This window comes from Ahaetulla prasina, chromosome 2 (assembly GCF_028640845.1).
Source record: "Ahaetulla prasina isolate Xishuangbanna chromosome 2, ASM2864084v1, whole genome shotgun sequence".
NCBI classification, from domain to species: domain Eukaryota; kingdom Metazoa; phylum Chordata; class Lepidosauria; order Squamata; family Colubridae; genus Ahaetulla; species Ahaetulla prasina.
Window position 1 is genome coordinate 163,746,121 of NC_080540.1, and position 11,742 is coordinate 163,757,862.

Sequence of the window (11,742 nt, forward strand, 5' to 3'; positions counted from 1 at the left end):
AACATTAAATGACCAGAATGAACATTAAATTGTAGGCTGACCATATATTTTTGTAACCTCAATGTTGGACAATCCCATGCTCATCTAAGAAGAGCAGTATTTATCATATATGCTGTCATATTTATAAGATAGCTGTATTCCAGTATTTGAGAAGCTATACTCAAATACTCAAAAGAACCAGAGGGCAGGACAAGAAACAATGGATGGAAACTAATCAAGGAGAGAAGGAACCTGGAATTAAGGAGAAATTAATGAGAAACTTCCTAACAGGGAGGACAAGCAGCCAGTGGAACAGCTTTGCCTTCAAAAGTTGTGGGTGCTTCATCACTGGGGTTTTTAAAGAAGGGACAGGACAATCACTTGTCTGAAATGGTATAGGGTCTCCTGCTTGAGCAGGGGGCTGGACTAGAAGACCTCCAAGATCCCTTCCAGCTATAGTCTGACTGATTAAGTATATATCATAAATGGAAAAATAATTGGCACATGAACTTTAAAAATAAGTCGATATTTCTTTACTTAAAGAGATAAACAGAATGACTGTGCTGGGGCGGGGGGGAAGCAGTGAGAGTAAGAGCAATTTCCAACTTCTTGCAGACTTCCCCATTGACTTTACTTATGGGAAGCTGACAGGGAGTGTTGGAAATCATAACATAACATAACATAACAACAGAGTTGGAAGGGACCTTGGAGGCCTTCTAGTCCAACCCCCTGCCCAGGCAGGAACCCTACACCATCTCAGTCAGATGGTTATCCAACATTTTCTTAAATGATCATGATCGTATGACTGCTGGGATGCTGCAGTGGCCTCAATTTAGCAAATAGGACTGGTCTGGCCATTGCGGAAATTTCAATTTCATAGGAGTAAATATATTTATGCATTCTTTAAAATAGCATAAATATAAGATATATTTATGCATTCTTTAAGATAGCAGATTTTAGATGGCAAAATCGTTTCAGTATAAGCGCTGTTTGGACTAACTTGAGGGTACAAACAGACGAACAGATAAATATGATGACAATTTTAGTAGTACATAGATATTACATCTTTTATATGTTGTGATGCTTTAGCATACCACCTACATTCAAGGAATTATAATCTACAATCCATCATAAAAGAGACAGCTATGATGAGGGCTAGGGGAAAATAATGAGAGAAAGACTAGATTATTTATTAGGGATGGCAAGTAAATGAACGGTTCATTTCAAAGCTTTGTGAGTTTGGATGAGAGATCTAAAGGGAGAGAAAATCTTTCTCCAGTTGAGCTTCATTTTTGACCTATGTCATCTTCTTGGAAGCAGTATAGAAATGGTTTGTCTTTTTTAAGGATTTCTTTAGTTTCCAACTCTGGTTGGCAGCCTTGAGATTTTTTGGGGTAGTTTCCCATCCAAGTAATAACTGGATCTATCCTTCATAGCTTTACTGATTACTGAAGGACAGCTAGATGAAAGAAAGCAAAAGGGGCAGAATAGCTTCATCTGAGGAATTGGAAGACCTTGGAGAGCTGAGGGTTGGAGATTTGGCTGAGCTTATGTGAAAGATTCTAGATCAGGGGTCTCCAACCTTGGTCCCTTTAAGACTTATGGACTTCAACTCCCAGAGTCCCTCAGCCAGCAAAGCAAAGCTGGCTGAGGAACTCTGGGAGTTGAAGTCCACAAGTCTTAAAGGGACCAAGGTTGGAGACCCCTGATCTAGATACAATATAAGAAAGACTGAAGAGATATGGGCTAAGCTTTAATTATGGCTTAGAATAGAGAGACTCAGTGGTGGGTTGCTACCAGTTCGCCCTGGAGTGAGTGACTGGTAATGGTGGCGATGAGAGGCTCTGCCCACCCGCCCAGACGCTTCTGCGCATGCACGTGAGCACCAGCACACCCACGAACAAATGGGTAGTGATGGGTTTTGAAACCCGCCCCTGGAGAGAATATATTTCCTCTCTATTCTAAGGTATAAATATGTTTTCAAAATAGAAGATCCAAGGTCTTTCCAGACAGACGATCCAAGGTCTTTCCAGATAGACCTGGAAAAATTTTTGCATGAAAACCTGACAGCAACTTTTACTGTTACTAATGGTCAAATACAAAACTTATCCAGGTATTGTGAAAACAAGGACAAAGAGTTTTTACCTGATCTGGGAGCAAACAGGAGGTAGGAATTTGGGGAGGAGCTCAAGAAGCGAAGTGTTTTTGGCAATGAAACACAAAACAGAAATAATACATAATAATACCAAAATATATCCCATGTACACATGCAACTCATGTACAGACAATCCATGCCGTTTGCAAAGAGAAAGCAGATTGCCCCACCAGACAACCCTTTACAAAGGTCAATATTTGCAGTACTAACGGGAGCCTGGCACGGGCAGTTTTTTTCCCTCTTAGATGCAGACCCAAAGTGGAGTTTTCGTAGTCTTCAACCACTCAGACTGAGGCTCTGTTTGATTTACAAAGTCCCCCATTGGCTGCCACAAAAGATGGGATAAAATACAGTAATAATAGGAACAGAAGTTAAAACTCCAGGAATTTAGTCCTCGGTGAAAGCATAGGCCATTTCCTGGCAGTTCCTGGGGGACAAATGACGGTCAGAGAACTTAGCCATGAGGAGAAGGGGTGCTGTACAGTACAGTAACAGTTCCCAACCGGTTAGCGGCACCAGTGGAACTTCTGGGCAAAGTTGTACATCACTCCTTTGTAGGCCTCACGGAACTGCCGGTTCATGGCTGCATATAGTATAGGGTTAATACAGCTGTTCAGCCATGTCAGATTGGCAGCAATCATGTGCAGGACAGTTGGAGCCCGGTTTTTGGCATCAAAGATGTTGATGAGCAAAAAAGGGATATAGCAAAGAACAAAGAAAATAAAAACCACAAAGCACATGCGGGTCACTCGCTGGAATTCGGAGTTGCTATCCTTGGGTTTGCAGGGGGTTGCTTTCTTTGACGGGACAACAGGCTGGGCCACAGGAGGAGCTGTGCTGCTGTCCAAACTCGGGGGAATGCTGGTCTTGGATGTTGGCTCAGAGGGCAGCCCCTCACAGGAATGCTGTGAAGCACCTGCACTGTCCACCCCACTGTCCAGCTCATGGTACTGTCCTGGTATAGTTGAGTTGGTTCCAGCTACATGACCCTGAGCCCCCTTCAAGCTGGCCTTCTTCAGTTTGTATTGATCCAAGGCCTGGGCAGCTTTCTTGACTTTGCGATGGATGAGGAAATAAAAGATGCCAACACAGCTCAGGCCCACCACGAAGTAGAAGCCCATGAGGATGGTGGTGTAGGGCCTCCCACGGATGCGATGGAAGCTGCAGGTACAGACTTTGGGGACCAAGACATAAACATGCCACAGGGGGGCAAAACTGGCAAATCCAACCCCCCAGGTCCCCAGAGAAATCAGTATCACTCCCAGACGGGTGAAGATACGGTCAAAGAGAGACGTATTGGCAATGAGGAGGTAGCGGCTCACGGCTATGAGGCAGAGAGTTAAGATGGAGACCGAGTTGGAGACAAACAGCAGCATCCCAAACACACGGCAAAAATCAGCTCCCGCCCTCCAGTAGAGATGCAGGTAGGAGTCCACGGAAAAGGGCTGCAAAAAGGTGCAGTACAGGATGTCGGCCAAAGTCAAGTTGACAATGAGAACGTTGAATCGTGTCTGCAGTTTGGTGTCAAGAGCATAGGCCAACAGAGTTAACACATTGCCCACTGTGCCCACTATTGTGACCACAATGCCCCAAGACACTGACAGGTAGCGATAACCAACAATGGATGGGTCATAGCAGGAGAAGTTATCAGCAGGATTTTCCATCTTGGCAGGAAGTGGTCCCAACTAGGCCTCCCTCTGGGGGAAAGCTTGAAAGTACCCACAGCAGTATTGGTTCTAGAAGAAAGGAGAGATGGACAGAATCAATCCAAAGTAAGTTCTGATTAAGAGAGATGTCAGTGCAGGCATAAGGATTGTCATTCAGTGTATAATATGCACCATGTATAAAATTAAATATGTGATCAATCCATAGGATTGTTTGGCAGAGGCCATCATTAAAGCCAATATCATAAATACTATTTTCAAAGGGTAAATGCATTGGAAGATAGAATCCTAAAGATGGGTTTTAGCCTTGGTAACTGAGAACCAACCATCCATTCACAAACAATGTATCTCTGATGATCATATGTGGTTTACTCTGTTTTAAAAATTCCATTTTGAAAATTTTATAAATAAAATCTTCAGTTAGGGTACACTTGGAGTAGGTTATAGATAGATAGCTAGATGATAGCTAGATAGTTAGATGATAGATAGATAACTATATATAGATAGATGATAGATAGCAGTGGTGGGCTTCTACTGATTCGCCCTGGTGGTGGCGGGAAGCTCTGCCCACCCACCCAAATGTCATCAGGGACGTCAGAACATTTTGCACGTGCACATAAGTGCCATGCATGAGCAAAGCACGCGTGCGCACACACTCGCTCACAGTTCCGAACCAGTAGCAAAGGTAAGTGAAAACCACTACTGACAGATATAGATGATAGATAGATAGATAGATAGATAGATAGATAGATAGATAGATAGATAGATAGATAGATGATAAATAACTAGATATAGATGATAGATAGATGATAGATAGATGATAGATAACTAGATATAGATGATAGATAGATGATAAATAACTAGTTATAGATGATAGATAGATAGATAGATAGATAGATAGATAGATAGATAGATAGATAGATAGGTGGATAGATAGATGACTAGATATCCATTCAGTTTAAATATATATTGTATTGTGAAATTATTGTTATATCATGAAATACTGAGGAACATGTCATGATATAACAGTATCACTTCTAAACACTCTAACAATATTGATTCCAAACAATCTTTTTCTTCTGGGCTTTCTGCCTATAGATTATTGACACTAAATCATTTCAGAGGCAGGGTTTGCTATGTGTCTCTACAATGCCTAGAGAGAAAGGGTTCCCATCTCTTTTGGAAATTCCAATAGGATGATCAAAAGAAGATTGGAAAAATATTGGAGATTAACAAACAACAAATATTCTGCTAGCCTTCCACAATTGCCATGATTAGATCTACTACAGTACTTATTTTATTTTATGCACATACACACATGTACTTACCACCTAATTCCTTTCAGGGAACAGAGATAAAAGTTTTAACCCATTTCTTCTTTCTTATTGGGTCTAATTGGGATATTGGCAGGGAATTTTTTTTCAAATTGTTTCTTTTTTTATATAATTTTATTAATTGTTGACTTCTCCCAAAGATAGGATGTAAAGAATAACTAAGTGCACCACCCAAACTCTCAAGAGCTATAGAGTGTCATCCTGGCATCTAAAAAAAATAGTTATTTTCATTTAAGAAGCAAAAGCTTTTTAGTGCAGTCTTCTCCAATCTGGTACCCTTATAACTGTTGGACATCTCTCATCATCATCAGTTTGCCTTCAGATATTCAACTGATAACACTTGAAGAACAGTATGTTGGAGATTCAGACAAATGTCTTAACATCCTGAATAGTCTTCCTATGCAATTCTATTAATTTGATAGCCAGCAAAATCACAACCTTTTTGACAAACAGGTCCCTTTTGTAGTATAAAGCTCTGGTGATGAAATATTAATTTAAGACTCCCTTTCCTTTCCTTTCCTTTCCTTTCCTTTCCTTTCCTTTCCTTTCCTTTCCTTTCCTTTCCTTTCCTTTCCTTTCCTTTCCTTTCCCCTTTCCCCCACATCTCTTTCCCTTTCTCTCCCAATTTCCATTTCCATCTTTTCTTTCCTGTCATACTTTCTGGTCACTTTCTTGTCACTTGTCGGTTTTTCTCCTTTTTTCTTTAATCCGTCAAATTCAATGTCCCAGGAAAGAAGGTGTTTGAGAAAAACCTGAACTATCCAAATTGCCAGTGAATGAATAATTATTAGTTTTACTTTCTTGATTGAAGAGCATTAATCTACCTGGCCGTTTCCATTTCCTATTGTGGAGTAGCCTGGATAGTGCTTCATGAAAATTGGGAGGGAGAAAGATACTGCACTGCCCTCACCCTGTGGTTCAAAAGTCCTTCTTTCAACCTATTTTCTACCAAGAGCTCTTTGGGAATCAGATGGACGTTATCGAGTCAACCCCACACTTTCAGCTGATCTGCCATCAAGTTCTACGTTCTCCAGACTGCTGAACTATACAGTATGTCCTATACATCCTGCCCCTTCTTTTCAACAGCCAGAATTTTCCTCCATGGCCAAGTCTAAGTGGGATAAAATTTATCACTATAGACCAGGAGGTCTCCAACCTTGGCAACTTTCAGACTTGTGGACTTCAACTCCCAGAATTCCTCAGCCAGCTTTGCTGGCTGAGGAACTTTGGGAGTTGAAGTCCGCAAGTCTGAAAGTTGCCAAGGTTGGAGACCCCCTGCTATAGACTATTTCAGAGTTCTTGTGTGTGACAAACAAACCAATCTGTAATCCTGAAGGATCCCTGAGTATTTCTGTTATCTCCCCACCCCTTATGAAAATGTGTGGTTTTTGATTGTTTTTTTTGGTCGGTTGAGGCTTTTTCTCCTTTTTTCTTTGACCATTGAATTCCATGTCCTCCAGCATATTTGAACAGGAAGTAAATAGATGAATTGTCCTCTGCAAATTTCAGCTTCAGGTTTCTGCCTGAAAAATTGTTGGCAAATCTACGTATACATTGTTGAGCGGATGCCAAACTTGACGTGAACAAAGAACTTCAGCTTGCAATGGTACTTGCTGGAATTCCCTCTTTTACACAATATTGGGCAATGGAAGGTACCGTGTGCCCATTTCCCTTCAACTGGCTGTGAGGGTGGCATGTAATGGGGTCAGGAGTAAACAGAACCAGCAAGAATTTGGAGGCTGATACAGGCAAGGCTGAATGGAAGCTGTTCACTATGGCATCTCTTTCTGCTCTCTCTCCACCCCCCTAAAATTACAGTTATGGTTATTCATCTTATTATTTTACTTTTAACAATTTCTTTTCTAAGACAAAATTGTTTTTATCCCTAGCAACGTTAATTAGCGATCACATGAAGCCATCATTAAGATTTATAATTATGGGATTTAAAGTTGCCTTATTACACCTTAAACCTCCAACCAGTTTCACCCAGTTCCTGTGTCTTAAGAACATATTGATCCTCCAAAATCAACGATCAGTAAGTTTCACAGCAAGAAAATAAGTGTGAACTGCTTTAAGCTGTCATGATATATTCCAGAGCTGAGGCTGATACATGCACTATCTTCCCACAGACCTTCAGAATTCTATCCATCCAGGAAGCATAGATAGCAGCAAATAAATTCACAAAGGCACACTGATATTTTCTCATTTTAGTTTTCTCTTGAATATAACTTTCCTTATATGAAGTAAACAAGAATGACTTACTGGGAATACAAGAGCTAGATGACTCCAAGCGAATGTTCAACGTCTGTTGCTCCCACAATCTCCACCTTTTTATTTTTTGACACCGATATTTATAAAGGTTCCACCCAGGCTTGAATTAGGGAAGAAAAGTCCCAGGTTTCCAAACTCCCTGAAGTAACTTCCTCTTGTGACACCCTTGAACGTCTGTTCGTTAGACTGATACGTTCTTAGAGAACTTGTCCAGCACTGGCCCTGGTCTTCAGGAATGCCTCCAGACTCGCCCTCTGCAATTAGCGTGAGTTTTAAACAAGCCTCAATAAAGATTAAACATTAAACCTAACTTGCCTGGGATGAAGAAGGAGAAAGCCAAGAAAAAAAAGTGCTGCTTCTGCCCAAAGAATTTTGCTCATGAGGCCATCAAAGAAACTTGTTGACTTAGGTAGGATGTTACAGTTTCTGAGCAGAAAGCATATGAAAACTGAAGGGAGGGTACCAAAGGTGGGTTTCAGCAGGTTCTGACCAGTTCTGGAGAACCGGTAGCAGAAGTTTTGAGTAGTTCGGAGAATCGGTAGTAAAAATTCTGACTGGCTCCGCCCCCATCTATTCTCTGCCTCCCAAGTCCCAGCTGATGGGGAGGAAATGGGGATTTTGCAGTAACCTTCCCCTGGAGTGGGGTGGGAATGGAGATTTTACAATATCCTTTCCCTGCCACGCCCACCAAGCCATGCCACACCCACCAGGCCACACCCATAGAACCGGTAGTAAAAAAATCTTGAAACCCACCACTGGAGGGTACAGTCATTATCTTTGAGGGTTTGCTATCTCAAATGTGCTCCTTTTTTAATTCAGAGTTCAACTTTCCATTCTTCAACCTCAAGGGTTCATGTGTAGCTTCTGCATATTAAAATCCTTTGTGCAGTGGCCTACAGCTTTTTTAATATCATCAACATTTTATAGAATACAGCTTTGTGTTTTATACATTTTATACAAAGATACAGCTTTGTCCAAAGGACTTGGCATTTGTGTGTGTGTGTGTGTGCGTGCGTGTGTGCGTGTGCGTGTGTGTGCATGCCCCTTCAAATCAGTGTTGACACCTGATGAAAAAATCCTAGCAGTTTTCTTGGCAGCTAGACTAATCAGAGTACAAGTACATTTCCAAAGGTCTGATCTACTAGCAAATGAAACAAGATGTTCTGTTACTAGGAGGTTGTGCATCCAAACACTGCCAGGTATGTCTTAGATTATAAGCATTACAATTATAGGCTGGAAGCAGTGGTGGGATTCAGCCAGTTCGCACCACTTCGGGAGAACCGGTTGTTAAATTATTTGAATCCCACCACTGGCTGGAAGGGACCTCAGAGGTCTTCTAATCCAACCCTCTACTCAAGGCAGGAGTCTTAGACCATCCCAGACCCAGTCAAATGGAACCTGAAGATTGGGTTTTTCTTCCTGTACATGGCAATACCTCAGTGGTGGGATTCAAATGATTTAGCAACCGGTTCTCTCCCCTAATGACCAGCTGGGTAGGTATGGCTCGGTGTTCATGTGACCATGTGGGCATGGCCAACTCAACGTCACTCACATCGATGGGTGCTTCGCCTTAGCTGTTACAATGTAATAAGGGTTAACCAAAGAGGCAGTTTCTGTAAGCAGGGCAATAAAAATTAGGCTAGAAACAGCACCAGAATGTTTCCTTCCTGCGTTCCTTACACGATTAACCCTGTAAAGTGGAAAAAAACAAACAGCCGGTTCTCCGAACTGCTTAGGAAGTTAACAACCGGTTCTCCCGAATAGGTGCGAACCGGCTGAATCCCACCACTGCAATACCTGCAACTGTGCGGTTTTTCCAAGTAAACCCAGCGAGTGAGGTGCTGTTTGGATAGTATTTTGTTTCTCTTTTCTTTAAATATGCATCTACTTTTTAAAGATCACAGACAATCTTTACAGGCAATTGTTGCAAGCTCCTGAAACATGGACTGGAAAACTGTGCCCCGTTCTGAAAGTGTTGGATCACATCTTCTGCTCTTGGCTATGCTATGTACAGGGCTTTTTGAGTGTAACATCATGTGAAGAGCAACACTCTTTCCCTACCTTTGCCTGCAGTCTGATGACATATGTAGGGAAAAAAAATTGGAGCTGCTTAGCAACCTTTCAAACTAAGATCCAAACTGAAAATGTTGTCTCATCTCATTAAAAACAGAGCTGGCATTATCCTGCAGCCTCTGATTTTCGGGTAAGATAAGGCCTTTTGGCTGGTGTTTTGTTTATCTTGCACATCTTGGAATATTTACATGATTCTTTCCTTCTTTCTTGCGCACACAAAAACTGTGGCAGCTGACAGATGAAAAAGGATGTGCTAAAAGCTTAAAGGGATAATATTGACTCGGGAGACAGCAGTTTAAAGAAGAAAGTGAAATCTTGGCCTGGCTATTAACATTTGCCTCTCCCAGGCCTAATAGAGGGGACTCAAGGCAGGCCCAGAAACATATTATGTAATATTTAGGTCTTAGGAGGAAAATGTCCTTCTTCCCCAAGTAGTTTTATTTCCAAGCTGGGAAAAAAATCAAAGGCCAGATGATTGTCAAAGAGGCAAGGAAGATTTTATTTTGCCCAAGATTAACAGAGGATGTTGGATGGCAACTGCATCTTTGTCAACTGTTTTATAAAGTTTCTATTCCCTAGGTTTGAGCCAATCATTAAAAATACGGGCACAGTGAATCAATCAATCATATTCTCCTCCTGCTGTTCGGATTCTCTCATGCTGCTCGACTGTGCAAAAGTAGCTGGGGCAGGTGGTTTTCTTCACAACACTTAGAAAAATATCAGTGGACAGCCTCAAAAGTAGCATCTATAACTACTCTCAGAAGAATAATCTGAGGTTCCAGCTGGAGCCGGGATTGTGCAAAAATAAATAAAAATGAGGTCCAGACAGCTGTGAGGAAAGAAGAAATATTTATTCCTAAAAGCAAACAGTTTGCCTTTAGGGAAGCTCCAGAGAAATGGGGTATAGCAGCAGACTTTTATATGGAGAACTTATCCTGGATGTGGAGATGCCTTCGTGCTGATTCTAGGGTGACACTTGAGGTGTGTGTGTATGTGTGTTTTCCTGTGAACATGCACTTTCACTGGGAGACCTAATTTAATTAACTTTATTTGTGTTTGCAGACCTTATCCTTTGATATGTGGATTAGGTCTGGGTAACTTATTGGGGAGTTTGAGGAAGTTCGGGTAAAAGAGTTCCCCCTATTTGCTATTTTTACTTGATTAATGTAGTTTCAGATTGACTGTCAATTATCTAGTGGAGGTGCTGATTCTCAGACCATTGTGGATTCTGTTCATGTTCTAAGACAGGGGTGTCAAACTCGCGGCCTGCAGGCAGAATGCGTCACGTGCTGGGCACGCCCACCCCCATTTTAGCAAAGTGGAAAAAAGGTTGTGATACGTCATGTGAGAACAATATGACGACACGAGTTTGACACCCCTGTTCTAAGGGAAGGTGGGAACAGTATAAAGAATAAAATATATTTAGATACAAAACTTCTCACACTACCCACAATACATGAGGCATTGGTCTTATCTTATACACCTTCTTTAGATTTGCTCTCTTAACCTGAAATGACTGAACTAGTTCTTCCTTTATAACAGGGGTAGTCAACCTTTTTATACCTTCCATCCACTTTTGTATCTCTGTTAGTAGTAAAATTTTCTAACCGCCCACCAGTTCCATAGTAATGCGCCATGTATCATCTGTGCATGCCTCTCGCGCATCATGGATTGGGTTTGGGGACTGGGGGCGCCGGCTACCAGCTCTGCTTGTCTGTTATAGCTGGGTGGTGTGGGGGGAGATGCGCGAGCTATTCTGGGACGAGGCTCTTTTGTTTGCGCTTGCACTATAGCGCCATTTAGTTTTCCTTACGTAACATGAACTAAACTTATGCGCGGGCGATAGAAATAGTATATTTTCAGAAATTTAAATTGTCACGGGGAATTTTATGAAAACCTAATGAAAATGTTTTTAAATAATGCTATGAAATTTTTTTTAAAAGTCAATTAAATTTAAAAAAAGGAAAGTGCTTCAGTGTCGGACAAAACCCCTATCGCCCACTATGAAAGCTGGAATGCCCACTAGTGGGTGGTTGGGACCAGGTTGACTACCACTGCTTTATAAGATAGCATTTCTACTGCTTATTATCAGTCTTTTATGCCATTTTAAACATTATTGTGAGGAAATAAAGAAAACATTCCAATACAAGAGATGGACAAACCCAGAGAGATTTGAGAGATTCATGAGGAATTTAGTCCTAATAAAGAGATTTAAAGCTTAACCAGACAGACTTCATTATTATGAGGCAGGGTTAGCAGAGATATC

At 41.4% G+C, this 11,742-nt stretch overlaps 1 protein-coding gene across 1 annotated transcript; it reads right to left on the reverse strand.

Moving 5' to 3' along the window:
- Positions 1-1,622: 1,622 nt before the first annotated feature.
- GPR84 (G protein-coupled receptor 84) lies at positions 1,623-7,551 on the reverse strand. The gene is made up of 2 exons (XM_058173117.1): positions 7,395-7,551; positions 1,623-3,870 (listed from the first exon to the last, which is right to left on the reverse strand). The coding sequence occupies exon 2, from the start codon at positions 3,796-3,798 to the stop codon at positions 2,641-2,643; it is 1,158 nt and encodes a 385-aa protein (XP_058029100.1). The 5' UTR covers positions 3,799-3,870; positions 7,395-7,551; the 3' UTR covers positions 1,623-2,640.
- Between the last annotated feature and the right edge of the window lie 4,191 nt (positions 7,552-11,742).

Bases quoted from the DNA above. Each gene is read 5' to 3' on its own strand.
- GPR84 (XM_058173117.1), bottom strand. From the start codon at position 3,798: ATGGAAAATCCTGCTGATAACTTCTCCTGCTATGACCCATCCATTGTT.